The 25,885-nt window shown below is 53.5% G+C and overlaps 1 protein-coding gene across 8 annotated transcripts in view; it reads left to right on the plus strand.

Annotated features, from left to right (window-relative positions):
• Positions 1–25,885, plus strand: part of DLG4 (discs large MAGUK scaffold protein 4) — an 81,457-nt gene that overhangs the window by 48,673 nt on the left and 6,899 nt on the right. For 3 of the 8 annotated variants that reach the window (XM_075907634.2, XM_075907633.2, XM_075907632.2), the window contains exons 2-12: positions 3,468–3,632; positions 14,035–14,088; positions 14,715–14,765; positions 15,320–15,444; positions 17,796–17,965; positions 18,673–18,809; positions 19,291–19,435; positions 20,245–20,383; positions 22,398–22,554; positions 22,766–22,868; positions 25,122–25,236. In XM_075907634.2, the coding sequence (XP_075763749.1) occupies positions 3,468–3,632; positions 14,035–14,088; positions 14,715–14,765; positions 15,320–15,444; positions 17,796–17,965; positions 18,673–18,809; positions 19,291–19,435; positions 20,245–20,383; positions 22,398–22,554; positions 22,766–22,868; positions 25,122–25,236 (1,361 nt within the window). Of the gene's footprint in view, positions 1–3,467; positions 3,633–10,536; positions 11,403–11,694; positions 13,725–14,034; positions 14,089–14,714; positions 14,766–15,319; positions 15,445–17,795; positions 17,966–18,672; positions 18,810–19,290; positions 19,436–20,244; positions 20,384–22,397; positions 22,555–22,765; positions 22,869–25,121; positions 25,237–25,885 lie in introns of those variants that run through there. The other 5 variants (XM_075907637.2, XM_075907636.2, XM_075907635.2 and 2 more) reach the window with 3 other exon arrangements.

Consider the following 25,885-nt stretch of genomic DNA (forward strand, 5'->3'; position numbering starts at 1 on the left):
TCGACTGACCCCCCGGATGGCAGCCTGCGGCAAGTGCAGCCGGGCTGATGGCCGAGTGCTGTGATGTGTCGAGTGTGGGCACTCAGGGCACTCCAAGCCAGGACTGCTTTTGCTGTTCCTCATCGAGTTAGACAAGCAAGTGGGGAACCCTGAGAACTGTCTGTCCAGGGTGGGGGTCAGGTCCGTTTAAGCACAGCCCTCGGCTAGCCTGAGACAGCAGCTCCACGCTCTAAGTCCTCATCTGATGCCCTGCCGGCACTGCTTCCGGCCATCCTTAACCTCAGTTCAGGGTCCACTCAATGTGGACACGCTAGTTCGAATTAGCAAAATGCTAATTTGAACTAGTTTTTAGGTCTAGATGCACTAGTTCGAATTAGCTTAGTTCGAATTAACTAATTTGAATTAAGTTAGTTCGAATTAGTGCTGTAGTGTAGACATCCCCTGAATTGCATGGTCATTGAATTATCTTTGCATTGGGTCGTTGTTCTGGGTGGCTTTGTGCTAAGTCACTGTCACATTAGAGTTGTTGCAGTGGGTGGTCTTTGTGTTATGTCATCTTTATGTTGGTCTGGAGAGTCAAAAGATGCTCTAACTACTGATGGGGTGGGAAGCAAAGAAGGATCCAATTTACAGAGCAATTTAGATTGGAAGGTAAAGTGGGCAGTTGCAAAGAACAGGTGTTGTGATCTGACCATGTGAAGGGTTGGAGGGGATGCCAAGAAGAACCAGGAAAAATTATTCGAGGGTTGGAAATTATCTCGTAGATTGAAGGCACTTCATCTGTTTAGCTTTTCTGAAAGATGATTGAGTGGTTACTTGATTACAGGATCAAAATCCAAAGTATTAAAGTGCTCTTGAATGTTCTGAGGACAGGCAGAACAAGTTAAAGCCAGAAATTCAAACATGGAAGATGGCACTAGTTTTTAACAGTCAGGGACAGTTGCCTTTGGAACCAATTCCCAAGGGAAGTGGTGGCTTCTCCATCTTTTGATGGCTTCCAGTGATACTCTTTTTGGAAGATGCTTTAGCTGAACACAAGTTATTAGGCTCAATATGGGGAAAAATAGGGGAAAGTCAATGGGGCACATTACATAGGAGATCAGACTAGATGATGTAATGGTGTCTTCAGACCTATGGAACTATGAATTCCCCATCATTTTCTTTCAGATCAGTGACAATGCTGGTGACTAGCATTGGATACATTGAACTCTGTAATTTCAAGCTTCCACCCATTGGTTGATCATCTTTGTATTAAGATGTCTTTGCATTGGGTCTTCTTTGTGTTGGGTCTTCTCTGTGATGAACCAGACTTTTGTCAAATCATTGCTCTGGTTCTTCTTCATGTCAGGCTGCCTTTCTGGTGGGTCATCTTTGGATTGAGTGGTCTTTGTGGAGGGTGGTGGCTTGCCAGATGGGCTCAGTTGGTCTATTTGTGTGGTTTTTCTCGTTTAACTTTTTGGATGTCTGATTAGTGTTGAAATGTTTGGAGCTGGAATTTCTGAAGAACGCAGCTCTCTCTTAGGAACCAAACATTAGCAATTAGCTTCTCAAAGACCTCAGGATATTGGGGGAGTCTGATAAAGGGCACCCTTCCCTTCTTACAAAAGCCATGTATACTCTGTCCTTCTATTCAGTCTTCCCTACCAGGACAATGACCATTGCAAAGTAGAATTCAGTTATGATGCACTCTGCTAATTATTTTTCTCCTCTTATGTTAACGAGCCAAATAATTGGCTAGCTCCAAGGAGACCCTAGAGCACTTACTAGAATCAGATTTCTCTCTCTCTATTGTACAGAGTTTTTAAGGTAAATATGTTCAAAAATAGTGAAAATCAAACCGATTTGGAAAATCTACCCATTATCTTAGCCCCCCAGTTTCAAATGAAGGGACCATTTCTGGGGGCAGCTAGCTGGCTGGCTGGCTTGTGTCCTAGTCCTAAATCACTAAAAATTGGTTGATTTGTTGGTCTTTGTGTGGGAGGACTTGGTTATAAAAAAGAGCACTAATTATTTTCCCCTCTTCTTGTTAATTAACAAACTCGCTAGTTAACTCTAGAGAGTTTCCCTAGAGACAAATTTATGCTTCTACACTGCGTACAGCTTTTACGCTAGTGAGGTAACAAAAATTGTGCGACCTGATATTGCAGGACTAGCAAAATCCATGTGCCATTTTGGCCTCCAATGTTGTGTGTGGAGAAAATTAGAGGATGGAGGACAGGGTGGCATCCCATCCTGCAAATGGTTAAAACAAGTTTTATTGATTCATTGTGTAGGGAAGTTTTGCAATGAGGAACAATGTTAATTATTTGATTCTCATGTGCTTAATTAACAAAATAATGAGCAAAGGCTGAAGCAGTCCCTGAGCTCCTGAGGGGAATAAATGCCTGGCTCTCTATTGTGCAATGTTGTTTATTTGGAGGTATTTGAAAATGGGGGAGACTAAGAATTGTGTGGCCAGGGATTTCCCAGCTTCCCTGCCTCAGTTTCCCCTCTCTCCGACTGTCTGTTTAGACTGTGAGCTGTTCAGGTTAGGGACTGTCTTTCACTCTGTGCAGCACTGGAGGGGGGTAGTTGTTAACCTAGACACAGCAGCTGAACCTCACTATTGTACATGCGGAACAGAGGGGGGGAGGATCTCCCCCTCCCCTTGGTGAAAGGGCACTGGGTGGGGGAGCAGGCCAAGAGCTAGTGATTTGAAGGGGGCAGTGAGTGGTGGAGGGAAGGGGGTTTGTAGCTGGGAAGTTGGGGTGTTTTATTGCTACAGACTGGGTATGTAGAGAATCCGGGAGTACGGGATATGGTGGAGGGCTATGTGGGGCACTGTCCCTTGAGTCAGTGCTGAACACCTTGGTGCTACGGGGGCACTGTATGGTGGGGAACCCAATATGGGACGCCATGAGGCAGGAGGTAGAAGTGGCTATGGGGCAGAAGGGGGGCCATCAGGGGGCACCAAGAATCTGAGGGGTGCCAGAAGGAAGCATTGTGTAGTGATGGGCAGAATGTGCCAGCGAGGGGTGCACTAGGCAGCAGGTATCAGCAGGGGGCACTGTGTGGTAGAGGGACAGAGGGGCCCCATGGAGGTACAGGGTGGAAGAGTGAGCCAGCAGGAGATGCTGTGTGGTAGGGGACAGAGGGGAGACGGGTGCACCATAGGGCAGAGAGGCTAGCAGGGGGTGCTATATGGTGGGGGTAGAAGGGCCCCACAGGGCACCGAGAAGAGGGACCAACCAGCAGGGGACAAGGTGGGGCAGAAGGGACCAGTAGAGGATGCCACAGGGCAGAGGGGGCCAGCAAGGGGTACTGTGTGGCGGGGTTGGGGAGCTCTCATAGTGGTACTGTGTATAGAGGGACCTGCAGGGGGTGTCATGAGGCAGAAGGGGCCAACAGGGGTGCTGTGGGACAGCAGGGGATGCTGTGGGGCAGAGGAGACAGCAGAGGGCGCTCACCATATGCCTCTCATCCCTTAGAAATATCGCTACCAAGATGAGGACAGCCCGCCCCTGGAGCAGAGCCCGGCACATCTCCCCAACCAGGTAAAGGCCCCCGAGCTGGTCCACGTCTCGGAGAAGAACTTATCCCAGATCGAGAGCATCCACGGCTACGTGTCCCACTCCCACGTCTCCCCCATGAAGGTAGGAAGGGGGGCAGCGAGCGCCCGGCCAGCAAAGGGGGTCACCGGCCCAGCCCTGCTGCCCTCCACACACCCACCTCCCCACCCCCTCTATTGTGCGTGTGTGTTGTGGATGGAGGAATGCTGGCTCTTCGGGTGTGGGCCTCAGTGCATCTGGGTGTGTCTCTTGTGTATGTGTGTGTGCTAGGGTGTGCATTTCAGTAATTTTCTGGGGGTGTGTTTCAGTGCAGCTGGCTGTGTCATGTATGTGTATGATTGTGTGTGTGTGTGTATGTATGTGTGCATGTCAGGGTGTACATACAGGCAGTCCCCGGGTTACAAACAAGATAGGGACTATAGGTTTGTTCTTAAGTTGAATTTGTATGTAAGTTGGAACTGGCTCCAGATTCAGCCGCTGCTGCTGAAACTGACCAGGGGCTGACTACAGGAAGCTGGAGGCAGAATTGCTCTGCCCCCAGCTTCCTGGAATCAGCCACTGATCAGTTTCAACAGCAGCTGAATCTCGAGCCTGGGACAGAACAGCTGGGCTGCCAGGTAGGTCCTTGCAGGACCAACCCGACAGCACCCCAGCTGCTCTACCCCAGGGTCCACAACAAAAGCCTGGTCTGCTGGGGGGAGGGCACTAGCTGCCCCCCCCCCCCAGCAGACCAGGGACACGGGGAGCAAAGCCGCAGTGGCAGTGGGGTGCCGCGCCTCTGAGGCTTTGCTCTGGCAAAGCCTCAGAGGCGCAGGACCCCACCGCCGCTGAGGCTTTGCTCCGGGTGTCCCTGGTCTGCTGGAGACGGTCCCCAGCAGACCAGAGGCACCGGAGCAAAGCGGCAGCGGCGGCAGGGTGCCGCGCCTCTGAGGCTTTGTCACAGCAAAGCCTCAGAGGCGCCGGACCCCTCCGCCTCCCCGGCTTTGCTCCGGGTGTCCCTGGTCTGCTGGAGACTTTACACATACACAATGTCCCTTGAAAGTAGGAATAAAAGATCCTCCGGAAAAGGGCTTATTTTCCGGCGAATCACGTCTAGACTGGCGCTTTTCTCCGGCTTATCCCCAAGCCAGAAAAAAGTGGCAGCCATGTTAATGCAAATTCCGCGGGGGATATTTAAATCCCCCATGGATTTTGCTATTCCAAAGTGTCTAATCTGCATCCCTTTTCCGGAAAAGGGGTGCAGTCTAGACAAAGCCACAGTGGCTACGTCTACACTGGCCCCTTTTCCGGAAGGGGCATGTAAATTTCAGCAGTCGTCGTAGGGAAATCCGCGGGGGATTTAAATATCCCCCGCGGCATTTAAATAAAAATGTCCGCCGCTTTTTTCCGGCTTTTAAAAAAGCCGGAAAAGAGCGTCTAGACTGGCCCCGATCCTCCGGAAAAAGTGCCCTTTTCCGGAGGCTCTTATTCCTACTTTGAAGTAGGAATAAGAGCCTCCGGAAAAGGGCACTTTTTCCGGAGGATCGGGGCCAGTCTAGACGCTCTTTTCCGGCTTTTTTAAAAGCCGGAAAAAAGCGGCGGACATTTTTATTTAAATGCCGCGGGGGATATTTAAATCCCCCGCGGATTTCCCTACGACGACTGCTGAAATTTACATGCCCCTTCCGGAAAAGGGGCCAGTGTAGACGTAGCCAGTGTGTCAGAGGATGTGCCTGAGCATGTTGGGGTTGTCGGTGTGTATCATGGGGGGGGATGGTGTGTGCACACGCACACCACTGTGTGTCTTAGAGTGAGTGTCTAATGTTGTGTGCACATCAGTGGAATCTGTACATTCTGAGGTGTGGGTCTAGGTGTGCAATGCAGAGCATGTGTATTAGTCATGGTGTGTCAGCAAAGGGTGTCAATGGATGTGAGTCAGGGCCTTTGTGTGTATGTGTCAGTGGGTTCTATGGGTCAATTTTAGCATGTTCCTGACACTGTCCATGTGTGTGTGCAAGAATGTACACACTTGTGTGTTTCAATATGCGTCAATCATTGTGTGTGTATTATCAGATCCATGAGTGTGTCTATTTCAGCATGTGAATGTGTATCTGTGTATGTGTGAGAGTGTGGCGTTATGTGTATCTGAGATTAGTGTGTGTCTGAGATGTGCCATAAGTGTATCTGAGTGTGCAGCATTATGAGTGTCAGCCTGTACCTTGGTGCCGATGTGGGTAGCGCACTGTGAATATGAGTGTCTCATTCTTTGTGTGTCAGGGGATCTCTGTATGTATCAGATTCAGCATGTGTGGCTGTGTGTATCTTGGGTGTGTGTGTGAATCTGTCAATGTGTGTCCAAGTGTGTCACAGCCTGGCTGTCAATGGGCATAACTGTGTGTGTATGTGCACACTCACATGTTTGTATAGGGGCCCTTCACACACAGCATGATTTACTAGTCAGCAGGAGGAAATAAGCAGCCAGGACTCCTGGGTTCTCTCCCTGCCTCTGGGATGGAAGTGGGGGCTGATGAGTCAGAGCAGGGGAGCTGGAAGCCTGGACTCCTGGGTTCTGTTGCTGGACCCAACCCGGCCATTGTGATGAGGTGGAGAACCCCAGAGCCTATTCCCCCCGGCAGACAGTGTGGCAATGACCCGGGCAGTCCTGTATTCCCATCCCTGCTCCGCCCGCAGCTACCCTATGCAGCTGCCCTGCTATGTCATTGTCTGGCCCGGAGTGAGCATCACCCAGCCTCTAGGGGCAGTAATTAGGGCAGGCAAATACATCCATGAGCAGGACTTGGCAGGATGAGGGCAAGGTGAGGTCCACCTTGGGAGAATGATGTTTGCATGTGTGTACCTATGTATGTAGCTGTGTGAAGACATGGTGTATGTTATGGCTAGCTATGAGTAGTGTGTACTGTGTGTACATTGTGTGTATGTATCTGTATGTATACATGGTGTGTGTGTACTTTATGCATCTCTACGTGTGTGTGTGTCTAGCTGTGTGTGAACGTTGGGTATGTGTGTCTGGGGTGTGTGTGCCTGGGGTGTGTCTCTTTCTAGCTCTGTATCCCTCTCTCCTCCCTTCCCCCCACTCCCATGCACGACCCCTGCGCCCCCCCGCCGCCCCTCCCTGCGCAACTTGCACTCCGCCCCATGGCGAGGTATTTATAACTTGGGGCGGGGAGCACAGATGCTAGCTGTGCGGAGGGTGGCATGTGGGGGACACAAAACAGGGTGGAGGTTGATATTTGGGGGAGGGGATTTCTTCACTAGCATCTCAGTCCCAAAGAGAGGTTTGTGAGCTCAGGGGGGCAGCTCAGCTAGCGGCTCCATTTGGAGGGTGCAATGTGCTTGGGGGCAAAGGTTGTAGAATGCATGAGGGGATCAGACTGGGCCTAGGAGCAAACATTGGGGGGACTGGGAGGAAGCTGAGGGGGTACAGTGCACCACATGCCACTTGGAGGGTGTGATAATAAATCTGGGGGTGGATGCCAGAGGACATTTGAAGGGTGCTGCATGAGAGGCAAGGAAGCTTTGGGGTGCGGTATAGGGCCCAGGTTAAACCCTTCGGAGGCTTACAGTGAAACAAGGGATCTGATTTTGGAGGATTCTAGGGGGCATGGAATGAACTTTGGAGTTTCAGCTTTACGAAGCAAACCCTTTCCAGCTTGTATCGGGGCACATCTCGAGCTTGTTTTGAGGCGAGAGGTTGGAAATGTCAGGGTACAGAGTGATGGTGGCCTGGAGAAGTAGGAAGCAAGAGGAGGCCTGGCAGAACAGCTCAGGATTTTAGGGGCTTCTTTGGGGGGGTCTGGATTGTAGAAGACACGTCCTAGCTTATTTGCCCCCAGCCAGCTGTGATGCAACATTTGGGGGGTTGCCTCCTTCTGCCTTGATTATGGATTTGGGGTGTTGCATAATGACAACAACCCAGGAGGCACTCAGCCTATTGGGGGTCAGCAGGGATGGGGGTGCCCGGGGCTGAGATGGTAGGGGCTGCGAGTTGGGAGTGAGGGGTTCTGGTAGGGCAGGCGGGAAGTGTTCTCACATGTCCTTTCTGATCCCCTTATGTAGCTGCCCCAGCCTCCCAAAGCTTTAATCCCTTCCTGCTACAATCCAATTAACAGCCCTGCGGAACCTGCCCAGACAAGGGCTAGCAAAGGGCAAGACACTGACACAGCCCCTTGGGGCGCTGTGGGACCGGGGCTGAGCAGGGGGTGCTCTCCCCTGGCAGGCAGGGCTGTTGGGGGGGGGGAGGAGATAAGACATCCTTTCCCCCTGCCCTGGCCCCAAATTTATTTCTTCTGTATTGGTTACATACTTTCCCTTATTCCTTCATTAGTTCTGTGCTTCAACTTTCAGCCACTTCCATCTCCTCGCACCATTCCTCCAGTCCTTCCTTTGCTCCCTCTCTCATTTTCTCCTTCCATTACCACCCCTTTTTGTCCCTTACTTTTACCCCCGTTGGTGTTACCCATGTTGGTGTTACTCCTGTCCATGTTATCCACCGTCGATATTACCCCCATCACTTTTATCCCCATCAGTGTTACCCCCATCCGTGTTATCCTCTTCAATGTTACCCCGGTTGCTGTTATCCCATCCGTGTTATCCCCTGGCGTTGTTATCCCCGATGGTTTTATCCCCATCTGTGCTGGTGTTCTCCCACATCTGAGTTATCCCCATCAATGTAACCCCGTGGCTGTGTCTACATTGGCACCCTTTTCCGGAAAAGGGATGCTAATGAGACAAGTCGGAATTGCAAATGCCGCGGGGGATTTAAATATCCCCCGCGGCATTTGCATGAACATGACTGCCGCTTTTTTCTGGCTCGGAGCTTTGCCGGAGAAAAGCGCCAGTCTAGACGGGATCTTTCGGAAAATAAAGCCTTTTCCAGAAGATCCCTTATTCCTGATTTTAAGAGGAATAAGGGATCTTCTGGAAAAGGCTTTATTTTCCAAAAGATCCCGTCTAGACTGGCGCTTTTCTCCGGCAAAGCCCCGAGATGGAAAAAAGCGGCAGCCATGTTCATGCAAATGCCGCAGGGGATATTTAAATCCCCCGCGGCATTTGCAATTCCGACTTGTCTCATTAGCATCCCTTTTCCGGAAAAGGGTGCCAATGTAGACACAGCCCGTCAGTATTGCTGTTATCCCTGTTGGTGTTACTCCTGTCATTCTCCCTATGGGTGTTACCCCATCTGAGTTATCCACTGTCAGCATTCTCCTCATCAGTGTTCTCCCCATTGGTGTTATCTCTGTCAGCATTACCCCTTGTTGGTGTTCTCCCTATCCACATTATCCCCATCAGTGTTACCCTCGTCATCATTATCCCTCATCGGCATTATTCCTGTCAGTGTTATTCCTCATGGCTGTGTCTACGTTGGCAAGATTTTGTGTGCTTTTGCGCAAAATCTTGCCGCCCGTCTACACTGGCCGCGAGTATTTCTGATGTTCTACTGTATTAAATCAGTGCTTCTTGTGCAAATACTCGGATGCTCCCGCTCAAGGATAAACCCTCTTGCGCAAGTATTCTTGCACAAGAAGGCCAGTGTAGACAGCAACGTTAATTTCTTGCGCAAGAAAGCCTGATGACTAAAATGGCCACCGGAGCTTTCTTGCGCAAGAGAGCGTCTACACTGGCACGGATGTTTTTGCGCAAAGGCACATGCCAGTATAGACGCTCTCTTGTGCAAATACTGTTAACGGAAAAACTTTTTCGTTAAAAGTATTTGCGCAAAATCATGCCAGTGTAGACGCAGCCCTTCAATGTTACCCCCCGACAGTGTTATTCCTCATCAATGTTACCCCTTGTCAGCATTATCCCTCATTGGCGTTATCCCGTCAGCATAATCCCCATCAGTGTTACCCCTTTTCAGTGTTATACCTCATCGGCGTTACCCCCTGTCAGTGTTATCCTTCATCAGTGTTACCCCCAGTCAGCATTATCCCCATCAGTGTTACCCCCTTGTCAGCATTATTCCGTTTGTTATCCCTGTTGGTGTTACCCCGTCAGCATTATCCCCATCAGTGTTAACCCTTGTCAGCGTTATCCCTCATTGGTATTACTCCCTGTCAGTGTTATCCTTGTTGGCATTCCTCATTGGTGTTACCCCTGTCAGCATTATCCCCTGTTGGTGTTACCCCTTTGTCAGTGTTACCCCCTGTCAATGTCATCCCTTACTGGTGTTACCCCTGTCAGCATCATCCCCATCGGTATTACCCCCTTCAGTGTCATCCCTGTTGTTGTTACCCCTATTGATGTTACCCCCTATCAGCATTACCCCTGTTGGTGTCTTTCCATACCCTTATCTGACAGTGCTTTCCTCTTTCCTTGTGTTTATCATCCCCCAGCCATTTGGCTGCTTCTGCCCTGTTTTATTGATGGTTCTGTTCCTTCTTTCATTCCTCTGTTCCGCCCCCTGAATCAAAGGCTTCTTTTGGCCCTTATTTCTGCTTTCACTTTGTCATTTCCCAGGTCTCTTCTTTCCATTCCTGTAGTCATACTGGGGAGACTTTTCTTTCTCTCTTTCTCCCCTTCCCTTTCCTGTTCCCCCCTCCCGCCCATCATTCACAGCCTCCCTAGCTGGCGCCCTGCCCCTCCTCCCAAAGTACACGAAACCTGTGCCTTTAAGGCTCTGTGTGAAATGGTGCGATGCCGGAAGCAGCTACCTGCAGGACTTTGGCGCCACCGCGTGGCCTCGTCTGAGTACGACACCTTGACGCCAGTGGATGGGGTTAAATACCGCCCAGGGGGGAAACTGAGGCACATGTAGAAGACTAGAACCCAGGAGCTGTGGCTCCCAGCCCCTGCTCTAATTCACCTGCTCCCACTCTCCTCCCAGAGCTGGGGAAAGAAATCAGGAGTCCTGGCTCCCTGCCCCCATTGCTCTTACTGAGCACTTGTCTTTGTAGTTTCAGTTAATGTCCCCAGGACCCCGGTGTTCGGGCTTTATTCCCCCATTGGTCAGACTGTTCTGACTTGTCCCCCTCCCTTCTGTGTCAGTGGGAGACAGAACCATCCTTCACTTCCTGTCCCAAATAATCTGGCAGCAGTGCTGGGGGCTGTTAAACATGTACGGCGCCCCACTACAGACGTGCTTGCATCTCAGCGGTGGGGGGAGGGAGCTCTGAAATTGCAGCTTGGGGCTGCGGGTTGCCGGCAGGGCTAGGAGAGCCCAGGGCTGGGCTGGCAGGAGCTGCGGGTAGGGAGTGAGGGGCACCGGCAGAGCTGGGGAGGGCCAGGGCTGACGTGGGGCTGCAGGTCGAGAGTAAGGGGCACCGGCAGGATGGGGGGCGACCCAGGCTGTGATTCTCCCTTAGCGAGAGGGGAAGGGTGGCCGTGGTGTGGGGGGATGGGGGAGCGGCCTCCCTCCCCCGCCCGCTCCGTCGCCCAATCCTGCGCCCGGCTGGTGTCTCCGTCAGACGCGGGGGGACGATTCCTGCGCGATCCGCGGCTCGCTCCGGCCCCCGGCTGGGACTCGGGATGGGGGAAGGGGCCTCGGAGTTGGGGGGGAAGCCTCGGCCGCTGGTGGTGGAGGGATAAAAAATCGCTTCCTCCTCGGAGCGATTGTCCCTGTCCGCTGATCGGGGGAGGGGAAGCAGCGGGGGAGCCCTGCAGCAGCGGGAGGCAGTTGGGGGGGAATCCTGCCTGTCGAGGGCAGCAGCAGGAGGGTCCCTGCAGCGCGGGGGGAAACGGGGGGGCGGCCGGTGGAGGCGGGAAGATCTAGCTCCCCTCCCCCGCTCTTTTGCCCCTCGGGGAGCCGGGCTGCAGCGGGCCGGGGCCATGTTCGTGTCGGTCTGGTACGCCAAGAAGATGGGCCGACGGCTGCTGAACAACGTGCGGCGGGGCCAGCGGCTGCGGGGCCGGGCCACGGTACGGGGGGGGGGGACGGGGGGCAGATGGGATAAGGAAGAGACGAGCTGGCAGGAAAGGGGGCTGGAACGGGACTGGCTGATGGCTGGGGGGGCAGGGAGATGGGGGGACAGACACGGGATGTGGGGGGGTTGAGGGAGAACGGAGGCTAGAGTGGGGCACAGGAGGACAGGAAAAGTTTGGGGGGAAAGTAGGGAGGTGGGAGGACCATGAGGTCCCGGGGAAGTAGAGGTGGGTGGTAATTTGGGGGGGGGCTGCAACTGAGAGGCACCGGCGGAGCTGGGGGGCGCCCAGAGCTGGGCTAGCAGGGGTTGTGGGTCGGGAGTGAGGAGTAATGAATGGAGCAGAAGCGGGGGCGTCAGTCATGACGTAATGGGGAATGGATACCTGACGCCACTGTCCCTGTTGATGAATGGGAGCGGGGGCGGGGCTCCATGTGTGCGATTCATTACTCAAGGGTTAACTATTGTAGCTGGTGGTGGAGAGGGGGAGCGTTTGGGGGAGATCTGGCCCGGACGCTTTGGTTCATGGCCTGGGGCGAGCACCCCCGACTGAACCCCCGCGCCGCTCCCTGCCCCCCTAGCGCCCCCTAGCGCCGCCCTACAGCCAGCCCTGCCTGCCAGAGGAGCGTGCCCCCTGCTGAGCCCCCACCCCGCTCCCTGCCCCACAGCACCCCCTGCAGTTGTTCTTGCATCCAAAACCTGAATGCAGGTAGCACTACAGACTCCCTGCCCCCAGCTTCAGATATGTGGCCCTCTGGGACCCTGCAGCCAAGCTGTCCCATTTAGCTGATTAAAGGCTCTTAATTGCCTCACTACAGGAACTGGTGGGGGAATTGAGAGGCACTGGCAGAGCTCGGGAGAGCTCAAGTCTGGGCTAGCAGGGGCTGTGGGTGGGAGTGAGGGCCACTGATAGAACTCAGGAAGTCTTACTCTGGACTGAAATGCAGCCACCTCTGGGGTGGTGCTAAAGTATTTTTAGCTGCTTTACCAGATAAAAGCCAAGCTTGGTTGGAGAGCAACAAGGTAGAATCATTAGCAGTGCTGAATAATTGATTTGAAACCTCCGTTAGGAACATCATGCATTTACAATTTCTCCTCTCTCTTCTACTTGGAGCTTCAAAATGCAGCCTCCTGCAGGGAGGGACTGCAGATATGAAGGGAAGTAGAGATTAGTAGTTAGAGTGGGAGGGAGGCTGGACAGCACAGACAGAAATTGAGGACAAGGCCTCAGGCAAAAGGTTGGGGTTGCCAGGTGTGGGAAGCTGATAAAATCTATTGTGCAAATTTCCCAGCATCCTCTGTTCCTCCAGCAAAATTGCCTATACATTGAGGGCAGGAAATATTGAAAAGGAAAAAAATGTAATCTTCCAGGTAAGCCCAGTTGATGCAAGGTGGCTCTCAGAGGGCTGGCAGCTGACCAAACTGTGGCACCAGGAAACCCAGGGCTGGGCTAGCAGGGCCTGTGGGTTGGGAGTGAAGGGCAATCTGCAAGTTGGCCAGTCTCTGCTCTGGGGTGGGTGGGATCCAGCGCCCTCTAGAGGGGATGAGCCTTGTGCTCTATCCTTCCCTCCCCTGAAAAACTGGCCTTTTTGATCAGTGGACACAACCACCAGACCAGAGCATCAGGAACTGTAGCAGTTCCCTTTGTTGCCAGGACAACGGCCTCCCCCTGCGGTACTTGGTCCCAGTTCCCTGCCATCACCATGGTTACCGTTGCCGAGGCAGACAGCAGGGCGGGGGACGCTGGGAAAGTCGCTAAGGAACAAAAGTGGCCATTTCCCCCTCCCTTGGACTGAGATGCAGACACCTCTGGGGTGAGGTGATCCTTTATACAGAGTGATAGTGCTAGCCCAGCCCTGCCCCTCAGTCCAGACAGTGCCCCTCAGTCCAGACCTACTGCTATGGGATGAAATGCAATGTTTGAATTTTAGCTTGAAGTGTAGCGGGTGTCGAGTTTGGGGCATAGCGGGTGTCTTGAGGTTGTCAGTTTAGTGTCGTGGAATTTGGGGTGCTGCTAGGGTGCTGGTTTAGGAGTTTAGGTGAATATTTGGGGTGATGCTTTGGCAGAGACATATGCAGGAGGGTCACATGAATTTTGGGTGTGCTGCTTTTGTATTGTGATTTAGGGGTTCCCTCGGCATTCTTGGAGGGAACCTCAGGCACTTTAGGGCTGCTGTATCGTTTTGGGGGTGACATTTAAGAGGGTCCCATTTTGGGGGCTCAATGGGTTTCATTATTGGGGAGACTGGGTCTCTTTCAGAGTTTGGTTGGACATGCTGGGGTGCTGCCACCATCTGCCATGGGGACTCCAGCCCTGCAGGTGTGAGGCTACTTTTGGGACTCAGCATAAATTTGGGGGAATCTTCCTTCTCTGCCCAAAGGCTCCCATGTTTCACCCAGCCATTTTTGGGGGACAGGAAGTGCTGGCTCACTGTGAATAGAAGGCCAAGTGGGGGTGGGGAGGAGGGAAGACTTGGATTCCTGTCCACGGGTATCTTACCTCCATGGGGAGAGCTGTTATTTCATGGGGCTGATGGTCCATCCCGGGGTGGTGCAATGGGCAAGTTGCTTAGCTGCCTCCAGTTTCATACTGGGGTCACCTGTTTTTGTCTCCTCCTCCTTCTCTGTAGGCGAATTCTCCTCCTGTCATCGTCAATACGGACACACTGGAGGCACCAGCATATGTGAGTAGCCAAATGTGTGTGGGGGGGGGGCAGAGGGTCTTGGAGAGCTGTGGGGGGGCACCTCATTTCTAAATGGATGCAACTTCTTCCCAGATGTACGTTGATCACTGAGAGCCATCTCCCCAAATCCCCCCACATCTTCCGCTCTCCCCAAGTCACCCCAATTCCCCAGCCTTCCCCCTGCCCACCCCAAACTCTCCCCAATCTTTCCCTTCCCCAAAACTTCTCCCCCCCCCCCAGCCCTCCATCTGACCCCCTTGAAACATCCTCCCAAATTCACCTCCGGCCCCACTTTTGCTGAGCAGAGACTCCTGTCTGGAGTTTTCACTCCATTTTCCAGGTTGCAGGGGGGCTCTGTGTGGCAGAAGATCCCCACAGAGCCCCCCTGGGAGGTTAATCTAGGGGATGACCTTAGATCTTGTGTGATACAGGCAAATAAATCTGGGTCTCTCTTGGGTTCTTTCTTTTATTCTATCTTTTCATTGAAGCTTTGCGTTTATTCCTTCATCTCTCTTGTGTTTGTCGGTTCTTTTCTTTCTCTCCATTCATCCTTTTGTGCTTTGTCCTTTGTTCTGCCATGTGGGGCCCTCTTCTCACATGCCTCTCCCCCGCCTCTTTACATCTAGGTAAACGGGACAGAGGGGGAGATGGAATATGAAGAAATCACGTTGGAACGGGTGAGGCTCCGCGGTTCCGTCTTCTTGTGGGTGAATTTCAGTGTAACGCAGCCCAGAGGCAGACACCGCCTTGTTCTTCCCCATCTGTGCTGGCGGCCTTCACTCCTGACCTGCAGCCCCTGCTAGCCCAGCCCTGTGTTCCCCCAGCCCTGCCGGTGCTCCTCACTCCTGACCTGCAGCCCCTGCCAGCTCAGCCCTGGGCTTCCCCCACAGTGCTGTTGGTGACCCTCACTCCCAACCCACAGCCCCTGCCAGCCCAGCCCTGGGCTCCCCCCAGTGCTGTTGGTGACCCTCACTCCCAACCCACAGCCCCTGCCAGCCCAGCCCTGGGCTCCCCCCAGTGCTGTTGGTGACCCTCATTCCTGACCCACAGCCCCTGCTAGCCCAGTTCTGGGCTCCCTGCAGTTTTGCTGGTGCCCCTCACTCCCAACTTACTGCCCCTGCCAGTCCGGCCCTGGGATCCCTCCAGCACTGCTGGTGCCCCTCACTCCCGACCCGCATCCCCTCCTAGCCCAGACTGAGGGACTGACAGGTTTTGGGGGTGTCTCCTGCAGGGTAATTCCGGGCTGGGGTTCAGCATTGCTGGGGGGACGGACAACCCCCACATTGGGGATGACCCCAGCATCTTCATCACCAAAATCATCCCAGGGGGAGCAGCGGCTCAGGATGGCCGGCTCAGGTACTCGTGGGGGGGGAGAGGGTCAGAGCTAGGCAATGCGGGGGAGGCAATGAGCAATTATGTAAGTGATTGTGAGCCTGTACACTCAGTATGTAAGGCAGGGGTGGGCAATAATATTTTGCTGGGGGCCGCTTAAAAAATGTTTGAAGTGTTCCCAGGCCGCACCGGAAGGGGCAGGGCCTCAAAAGGAAGGAGTGGGGCTGGGATGCTTCAGGCTTCCCCATCCACAGACCATGATTGATCTGGGGGTGGAGGAGCCCCTTTAGCCCTCCCCTTCCCACTAAGCACCATGCCCATGGCGGTGGGAGGAGACTTCCTGTGCTCCCCCACCCCCAAGCCAATAAGGTCCTGGGGGCGGGGAGCATGCAAAGCCTCCTCCCACCCTGCCAGGAGCGAGTGGCACTTCAAAGCGCTGCATGTTCCTGGCAGAGCGGAGGAAGCTTTGAGCGCCTCCCCCCGCCCCCAGTCCCTAATTGGCCTGGGGACGGGGGAGCGGCAGGGCCTCCACAGGTGGGATCAACCCACTTGACGGGCTGGATCCAGCCCGCGGAGGCCCTTTTGCACACCCTTGATGTAAGGTCATGTGCACAAACGAGTGCACACTTGCTCACACAATCTTTCATTGAATGTTTTCACTACTTGCACTAATCCTGGGACATGTACACAAACACACACCTTATTGCTCCCACAGTGGTTTACTGAACACATGCACACCACCTCTTGTACAGTCACATTCCATTGTGCTCAGAACAACATGTACAATGGTAGTACATGTGCACAATCGTTTTCACAATTGCACATATGCAAACCGATTTGCTAAATTTTCTTTGCACATGCTCAAAATGACTTGCACAATCAGTCCTTGCATGAGATCACAATTGCCTCTTGCACATTGGTCCTTGCATGCTCACAGCTGTTCATTGCTTGTGCTCCCAGTGACTTGTAGCACAATCACACATTGCACACAGTCTGTTGCACACTTGCTTATTGCACACTTATTAAACAGTCACTCATGGCAGGCACACAAGCATTTGTTGCACATCCCACACTCTTTACACATGCTCACAGTCACTCATTGAACAATTAACTGTTTATGGCACATGCTCACCATTGTTTATTGCACAGTCACTCACCCCAAACTCACTTATAGCAGATGCTCACAATTTCTCAGTGCACAATTGCTCATTTGTAAATGCACACAGTTGCTCTCTACACAATCCTTCATTGCAGAATCACTGGTGGCACATGCTCACAATCCCTCGTAGCACACTTGCTCATTGCAGACTCTCACAGTCCTTTGCTACACAATCTGTCATTGCATAGTCACTCCTTGCACACTGATTACATCAGCACTCATGGCAAATGTTAGCATTGCAGAGAATCAGCAATCCCTCACTGCACAAGCACCAGCCCTCATTGCACACTCGTTACAAAGTTGCTCACAGCACACACCTACAATTGTGCAATCACTCATTGCAGATGTTCATAACAATGCATTACATGATCAATCATCTCACACTCATTGCCCATGATCACAGTGGTCCTAGTAGGTGCTCACACTTGTTCTTTGCTCATTTACTCATTTTGGACTGTCCTTTGTCATTCCTTACAGAGTCACTCATTGCTGATGCTCACAATAATTTGTTGCACAATCTTTCATTACCTGTTGGTCATTGCACACTCTACTCAGACTCTTGGGGCACCACTCACAATTATTCATTGCACTGTTTCTCAGTGCTCACTCATCTTAGTCACTCATGGCACATGCTCACAGTCATCTGCTGTACAACAGCTTATTGCACGCTCATCTCATGGAACATACAATCATTTTGCACTATCATTCATTGCGCACTCGTTACACAAACACCCATCACACACTTGCTAACTGTATAGTCACCTTTTGCACACTCATTCCCCACTTCATGGCATTCATGCACAGTCACTCATTGCATGAGGCCACAATTGTTCATGGCTCACTCATTACACAATCACTCATTGTAGACACTCACAACAGCTCATTGCACACGCGCTCATTGCAGAGGCTCACAAGCACTCATTGCACAATCACTTGCTGTACAGTCATTCTTTGCACACTCAGTACCCCAGTCACTCGTGACACACACACAAGGTGCTCCTTGCACAGTCATTCTTTTCTCCCCTGTTGCACAGTCCTCCATGGCAAATGCTCCCAGTAGCTCATTGTACAATCCCTCCTTGCACGTGCACTCTTGGTGCACTTGTCACACAGTGACTTGCAGTACACATGTTGCATGCTTGTACTCTCCCACCTGTGCCCCAGTTTGTGCCATGACCACCTCAGCTCCTGAGTTCACCTTGTTTCTGTGTGCCAGGGTGAACGATAGCATCCTGTTTGTGAACGATGTGGATGTGCGGGAGGTGACGCACAGCACGGCGGTGGAGGCGCTGAAGGAAGCTGGCTCCATTGTGCGTCTCTATGTCATGCGGCGCAAGGCCCTGGCTGAAAAGGTCATGGAGGTGAAGCTCATCAAGGGGCCAAAAGGTCAGAGGCGGCTGGGGAGCCCCTTTAAACCATCTTGGGACATCCCCATATCCCAAACAGCCCTCTGAAGCTCCCCAGGGCTGGGATACACCAGAAAGCCCCCCCCCCAAGTTTCGTGGAAAGACCCTTCCTCAGAGAGACCTCTCATGGCTGGGGATGTCAGTACAGCCCCCGTCTTCCTTGGAGAGACACCCATAACGGTGGGTCACATTCATCTCCTGTCCCACCAGTCACCCCTATAGCCCAGGCATCCTCCAGACTCCCTCCTGCTGCTATCCTCAGGGGCCTCCCCAGAACCAGGGACTCCATTGTGCATACACACATCCCGCTCCCCTTCTGAGGCACCCTCAAAGCAAACCCCTTAATGACTCCTGCTTCCCCACATTGAGAGACCCCCCCCACCTGGATACCTGTCTTGGACCAACTCACCCCAGAGCTAGAGGTCCCCCTGAACTCCCCTCCCTAGTGGGCCCCACCATACACTCTATGCTACCCTGACAGCCCCCAGTTTTCCCACGGACACTCCCTCTCATGAATGCAGAGGTCCCTCATTTCTTTCCTGACATTCCTCCGAACCCCATCATCTCCCCACAGGGGTCACCCAGATCTCCCCCCACCTTTCTTTCTGCCTCTCCCCAAATCCACTTGCTCCTTCCCCCCAGCAAATCTCCCTCTCTGAATCCCTTTTCCCCCCCCATGCACTGAAGGTCTGGGATTCAGCATCGCAGGGGGTGTGGGCAACCAGCATATCCCCGGGGACAACAGCATCTACGTCACCAAGATCATCGAGGGGGGGGCTGCTCACAAGGATGGACGCCTCCAGATTGGGGACAAGATCCTCGCGGTGAGTCGTCCCCCCCAACCAGGCAGAGGTTAATGGAGACCCTGGGGGTGGGGCCCTGGAGGGAGGGTGCTGAGAGGGGAGGGGCTTATTGGAGGGGGAGCGGCCTACGTGTGAGAAAAAGCTAAGTGAGAGGGGCATCACTGAGTGAAGTGAGCTGGACAGGGCCTGATGGAAGGGAAGGAGCTGAGGGAGGAGGGGCTTAGCAGAGTGGGATGGAATAAGCAGAGGGAGGAACTTGATTGAGTGGGAGGGGCTCAGCAGAGAGGAGGTATCTAAGTGGGCGGGGCCTACCTGAGGGTAGGATACTGAATGGGAGGCACTTATTGGTGGAGTGAGGAGTGCTGAGCTGGTTGAGGGTGTCCCCAGGACAGAATTTTCCTGTGAGACTCCCTGCCACTGGATATTTCCAAAGCCAGCAGGCCAGTCAGGGCATGGAGAGTAGATGGGTCTGACCTTGCGTCCTCACTGCCCTGCCTCACAGGTAAACAATGTCAGCCTGGAGGACGTGATGCATGAGGATGCAGTGGCCGCGCTGAAGAACACGTATGATGTCGTCTACCTGAAAGTGGCGAAACCCACGAACATGTACCTCAATGACTCCTATGCCCCGCCCGACATCACCACCTGTGAGAGCTACCAGGAGTGTTCTCCCCTGCCAGACAGGGCTGGCCCCAGGAGGGCGCTGTAGGGCAGGGAGTGGGGTGGGAGCTCAGCAGGGGGCGCTCTCCCCTTGCAAGTAGGGGTGTGGAGTCTGAGAGGGGGCTTGGGTGAAGAAGGGGATTGTAATCTGGGGCAGGGTCCAGGTGGAGGATTCTGTCCTGAGGGAGGGCTGTAGGAGGGGGTACAGTGTCTGGGAGGGACTTGTGAACTGGGAGAAGGGGGTGCAGAGGGTTTGTGTGGTGGACTGGGGCAGGTAGTCTGGGGGGGAAGAGGGAGTGAGTGCCAGAGACAGGCTCTGGCTGGGGGGAGCTTACTTAGGTGGCTTCCAACCAGAAGCCCTGCAGGAACCTGAGCTGCAGTTGCAGGCTGCTCCACATGGCTCTGCTCTGGGCAGGGTTGGGATGGGAGGACACTTCAATGACTGCCCCTACCTCCAGCAACGTTTTTCAACTCCTATTAGCCAGGAACTGGCCAATGGAGCTGAGAGATTTTGTTGGGGGGCAGGACAGCACACAAAGCCTCCCTCCTTGCTCCCTCAGCATCCAAAGCATAGAACAGACGCCTTTAAAGTGGCTGCAGCTGGACTGTGCTTAAGGGTCTCAGCGAGGCAGCCGTGAGCTGGATCTAGTGGCTTGGCAGGCTGGATCTAGCCCACTCGCCGCCTCTTGCCCACCCACCCCTGGGATGCTGTACTGCAAGGAGCTGGGCAGGTTCCTGCACCAAAGGTGGCTTCATCTGAGGTGTTAACACCGCACCTTATCACTCCCCACCACAGCGTACTCCCAGCACCTGGACAATGAAATCAGCCACCAGAGTTACCTGGGGACTGACTACCCACAAGCCATGACCCCCACCTCTCCCCGGCGCTACTCCCCCATACCCAAGGAGATGATGGGGGAAGAGGACATACCCAGGTGAGCAAAACCCCTGCCCATTCCCTGGGGGCTGATGGCTACCTCCTAGGGCAGGCCATATCTGTCCTGCTGAGTCACTGGATCGGGCCTGCATACACAGCAAGGAGCCTCAGGCAGACTCCCCTCCTTGCCCTGCCCCCACATGCTGCTCAGAAAAGCGGCTTCTGGGTTGTTTGTTTTTCACAAACTGGGGGGAGTAGTGCTTTATGAGCTGCTCCCGCCCCCAGCACAATCCCATTAGTCAGTTTCTGGCCAATGGGAGCTGTCTGTTTCAAGAACAGGCAGTGCACAAAGCGTCTCCCCTCAGGCTCTTATTCACAGAGCACATGGCCCTGCAGCCTGTGCAAGGGTGGGGTAGACTCCTGCCTCAGAAACGTGCAGGGCTGCTGGCCGGGTGTCTCACTGGTAAGTCTCCCGGCCAGAGTCCACCTCTGGCACCTGAGCCCCTCCCTCTGCCCCCTTCCTGAGCCCATACTCCCTCCCAGATGCTGCACCCCAGTCCTCTGCCCCAGATCACAATCCCCTTCTGCCCTAGGTCACAGCCCAAACCCCTGCATCCCAATCCCATGCCCCAGGTCACAACTGCCACCTTCCCAACCTCACAGGTCCGCCTGCACCTGGACAATGAAATCCCTTACCCCAGCCTCCCTTCTGCACCCAACCTCCATCCCAGACCCCGCACCGCCTCCATTAATATCGTGGAAGAGTGCGGCCATCAACCACTTTGCAAAATCTTGGAGTGGCCCCACATCAAAAATTATTGCCCACCCCTGCCTAGGGAGGAAGGCAACAGACTAGAATGGGGGATATGATTTGCAGCAATCACTTCCTTTGTGGCCTCTTCTTGGGTGTCCAGGTGAAGTGCAGGCACCTGATGGACAGGTGAAGACAAAATATAGAGATGTACATGCCACAGGTGCCCAAGTAATGGACAGCCACACACTGACAGATGACAGGTGCACAGGTAACATACAACCACTTGCCATGACACATAGGCATACAGGTTACATACAGCCATACATCATAACACACAGGCATACAGGTAATGCACAGCCTCATGCCATAAGAGACGGGCACACAGGTAATGTGCAGCCACATAAGCATATAAACGACACACAGGTGCACAAATAACAGGCAGGCATCTATCTGATATAGGGCATCCACATAAAATACAGACGCTTTCGTGACATACAGAGGGCACATAATGAACAGGCAACTATGTGAGGTACTCATGTGCTGTGTAGGTGTTTGCAGAATATACAGCCACATATGGAATATACAGGCAGACATTTAACATACAGCCACACATATGACCTACCTGCTACCATGTAATGTTCAAGTATCCACATGATGTATAAGTTTTCAAACCAGAGTGCGTGTCAATGTATATGAGACCACATCCTGTAAGCAGTGCCTATAGAGGCTACAAGCATGTAGATAAGTTACAGGTATGCTGCTCGTCCGTGTAGCTCTTACAGCCTCATGCTAAAGGACAAGTGCACCAGCTTATCTGCATTTTTAGGTGTACACATCACCTACATGCGAACAGATGTACCAGCAAATGTGCACAGGTGCTTGTGCAAGCTACAGGTTATGGAGGTCCATTACTCCTGGCTAGCTTGCCAAAATCAGTTAGTGGGGTTGTCAGAACCTCCTTAAGGGGCATCTGAACTATTTCATTCCAGGTTGGTATAAGGAATAAATCTATAGGAACTTAGCAATTCTGTTTGATCAAGGAGTAATGCAAAGTAAGCATGCATGAGGCAAACACATACTAAGTTGCAGCAGTGCACCAGCATACAGCCGCATGGGTAAGCTATCGGCCCCTACAAGACGTTCAGCTGCATGCTGTAAGCTACAGTGTCCATACAGTGAAGCCTCAAACATCTTATCATCCTGGGCATCTTCCTCTCCTACTGTGGACGCTGGTTGATGGGGTATTGCAGGAGTCTGTTAGTGATTGCCCCCTATCCAGCAGAGTTCCTGACCTCTCTATCCCCACACTACCCCCCAGGGAACCCCGCAGGATCATCATCCACCGTGGCTCGACCGGCCTAGGATTCAATATTGTTGGGGGAGAGGATGGCGAGGGAATCTTCATCTCCTTCATCCTAGCTGGGGGGCCAGCTGACCTGAGTGGGGAGCTGCGGAAAGGGGACCAGATCCTCTCGGTAAGGATCCTTTTGCCCCCTCTGAGCCAACCAGTCCCTGCCCTGGGGCCAATGGGAGCTAGCACCCCTAGATTGTACAGGCCCCATTCCCCACCCCTCTGAGCCAGCCAGTCCCTGCCCTGGGGCTAGATGGGAGCTGGCACCCCATAGATGGGACAGGCCCCTGTGCCTCATTCCCCACCCTGCTGACATGGGTTCCCTCTTCCTGCAGGTGAATGGTGTGGATCTCAGGAATGCAACCCATGAACAGGCTGCAATCGCACTGAAAAATGCTGGCCAGACGGTGACTATCATCGCCCAGTATAAACCTGATGGTGAGTCCCAACAGGGTGGGGGAGGCAGCATTGGAGGCATGTCCCACGTATGGGGGCTCTGGAGGGAGCAGTAGGCTTCAGATGGGGAGACCAATAGGTCTGGAGTGAATGGGTGGGCACTGGAAGGATGAGGGGCTGCATGAAGGTTGGATGGCCACGTAGTGGGATGGGAGGGGGGTTGAATGGATGGGGGATAGCAGTTCTGTGAGTGGAGGATAGAGGGGTTTGGTGGATAGATGGACAGAGTCTGGGGATGAAAGTTGGGTGAGTGTATGGAGAGTTGGGATGTTTGTTGGGTGTACAGATGGAGGTTGGGCAGGAGGATGGATACATGTCACACAGGGTGAGGATAGAGCTGTGGGGGGATGAATAGACAGATTAGGTGGGTGGATGAATGGAGGGTGGAGATGGAAGCTGGGTTGGTGGGTGGATAGTTGGGGCACTGGGTGGGCGGATAATTGGGGCACTGGGTAGGTGGGTGGATGGATGGAGGATGAGGATGGAGGCTGGGTGGGCAGATGGATAGTTGGGGCATTGGATGAGTAGATGGGTAGTTGGGATGTTGGGTAGATGGATGGATAGTTGGGGCATTGGATGGGTGGGTGGAGGATGAGAATGGAGGTTGGGTAGATGGGTAGATAGTTGGGGCATTGGGCAGGTGAATGGATAGTTGGGGTTTTGGGTGGGTGGATGGATGGAGGGTGAGGATGGAGGGTGGGCGGGCAGATGAATAGTTGGGGCATTGGGTGGGTGGATGGGTGGATGGAAGGTGAGGATGGAGGCTGGGCAGGTGGATGAATAGTTGAGGCAGTGGGCGAGTGGATGGATGGATGACGGGAAGGGATGAAACTTGTGCAGGAGGATGGATAGTTGGGGCATTGGGTGGGTGGGTGAATGGATGGAGGGAGAGGATGAAGGTTGGGCAGGTGGATGGATAGGAGAAGCTGGATAAATTCATGGAGGTTAGGTCCATAAAAGGCTATTAGCCAGGGGATAAAATGGTGTCCTTGGCCTCTGTTTGTCAGAGGCTGGAGAGGGATGGCAGGAGACAAATCGCTTGATTGTTGTCTTCGGTCCATCCTCTCTGGGGCACCTGGTGCTGGCCACTGTCGGCAGACAGGCTACTGGGCTAGATGGACCTTTGGTCTGACCCAGTACGGCCGTTCTTATGTTCTTATGTTCACTGGGTGGGTGGATGGATGGAGAGTGAGGATGGAGGTTGGGTGAGCGGATACATAGTTGGGGCATTGGGTGGGTGGGTGGAGGGTGAGGATGAAATTAGGTGAGCGGATGGATAGTTGGAGCGTTGGGTGAGTGGATGGGTAGTTGGGGTGTTTGGGTAGGCGGATGGATAGTTGTGGCATTGGGTAGATGGATAAAAGGTAAGGATGGAGGTTGGGCAGGTAGATGGATAGTCGAGGCGTTGGGCGGGTGGATAGATGGAGGGTGAGGATGAAATTGAGCAGGTGGATGGATAGTTGGGGCGGTGGGTGGGTGGTTAGTTGGGGTGTTGGGTGGGTGGATGGATGAAAGGTGAGGATGAAAGGTAGGGCAGATGGATGGATAGTTGGGGTGCTGGGTGGGTGGTTAGTTGGGGTGTTGGGTGGGTGGATGGATGAAGGGTGAGGATGAAGGGTAGGGCAGATGGATGGATAGTTGGGGTGCTGGGTGGGTGGATGGAGGGTGAGGATAGAAGATGGGCAGATGGATGTATGGAGGGTAGAGATGAAAGTTGGGCGGGCAGATGGATAATTGGGGCATTGGGTGGGCGGATGGAGGGTGGGAGAACGGTGGTTGTGGCTGGAGGGACAGAGTGAGCCCCCATTTAGAGATCTCACCCAGCCTCGCAGAGCGAGGGAGGGCCCACGGGAGGACAGCCGCGTTCTCTCTAAGATTTATGTTCAGAATGGCTTTCGTTATGTGCACTATGGAGGTGATGAGTCTCGTAATGAAAGTCACTCTGTGCACAGAGAGTGTGGTGGGGTGGGTCTGAGAGGCTGGGTGAGATCTCTAAATGGGGGCTCAGAACTTGGGATGGTAGATGGGGTGCGGGAGGAGCTGAGGGCTCTGGGCTGTGTGGTGAGGCTGGGGATGAGGGATTGGGGTACAGGAAGGGGCTTGGGTGAGGTCAAGAAGCTCCGCAGCATGTAGTGTAGTGGGAACATAGGAGGATGAGCTAGCGGTGCCAGTGGCTGGGACGTTTGCAAGGGGGGAGGACCAAGGTGTTGCCTGATACCCCCATCCCCTCTCCAGAGTATAGTCGCTTCGAGGCCAAAATCCACGACCTGCGGGAGCAGCTCATGAACAGCAGCCTGGGGTCTGGCACCGCCTCACTGCGCAGCAACCCCAAGCGGGGCTTTTATATCCGGTGAGTGACCCACCCAGCCCCCAGAGAGCCCCTCTGAGCCCCTGAATCTCTCCTCCCTTCTAGCCCCCATAGACAGCTGAAATCCCAGCCCCACAGACCCCCTTATGGAGTTCCAGCCCCCATGGGGTCTTCCTATAGAGCCCCAGCCCCCACAGACCCTCTGAGTGCTTAATGGACCCCTCTGCAGAGCTCCCCTCCCTACTGGCCCCCCATAGACTCCCCTGGCCTCCCACAAACCTCCAACCCTACAGAATCCCCAGAGACCCTCTATCTCCCACAGACTGGTGCGGTATCTGGTTTAGCAGATGGGGTCTCTGAATTCGGGGGAAGGAAAAGAATATTTTTGCATAGAAATATTGTCTGCCTGTCTACCCAGTTGTTTCACACTGTGGGGCTGTGTCTAGACTGGCCAGTTTTTCCGGAAAATCAGCCGCTTTTCTGGAAAAACTTGCCAGCTGTCTACACTGGCCGCTTGAATTTCCGCAAAAGCACTGACTTCCTACTGTAAGAAATCAGTGCTTTTTACGGAAATACTACGTTGCTCCAGTTCGGGCAAAAGTCCATTTTGCGCAAAACTTTTGTGCAAAAGGGCCAGTGTAGACAGTTGAGATTTGTTTTGCGCAAAAAAGCCCCAATCGTGAAAATGGCA

The sequence above is a fragment of the Pelodiscus sinensis genome, chromosome 22 (assembly GCF_052426305.1).
Source record: "Pelodiscus sinensis isolate ZL-2025 chromosome 22, ASM5242630v1, whole genome shotgun sequence".
NCBI classification, from domain to species: Eukaryota; Metazoa; Chordata; order Testudines; family Trionychidae; genus Pelodiscus; species Pelodiscus sinensis.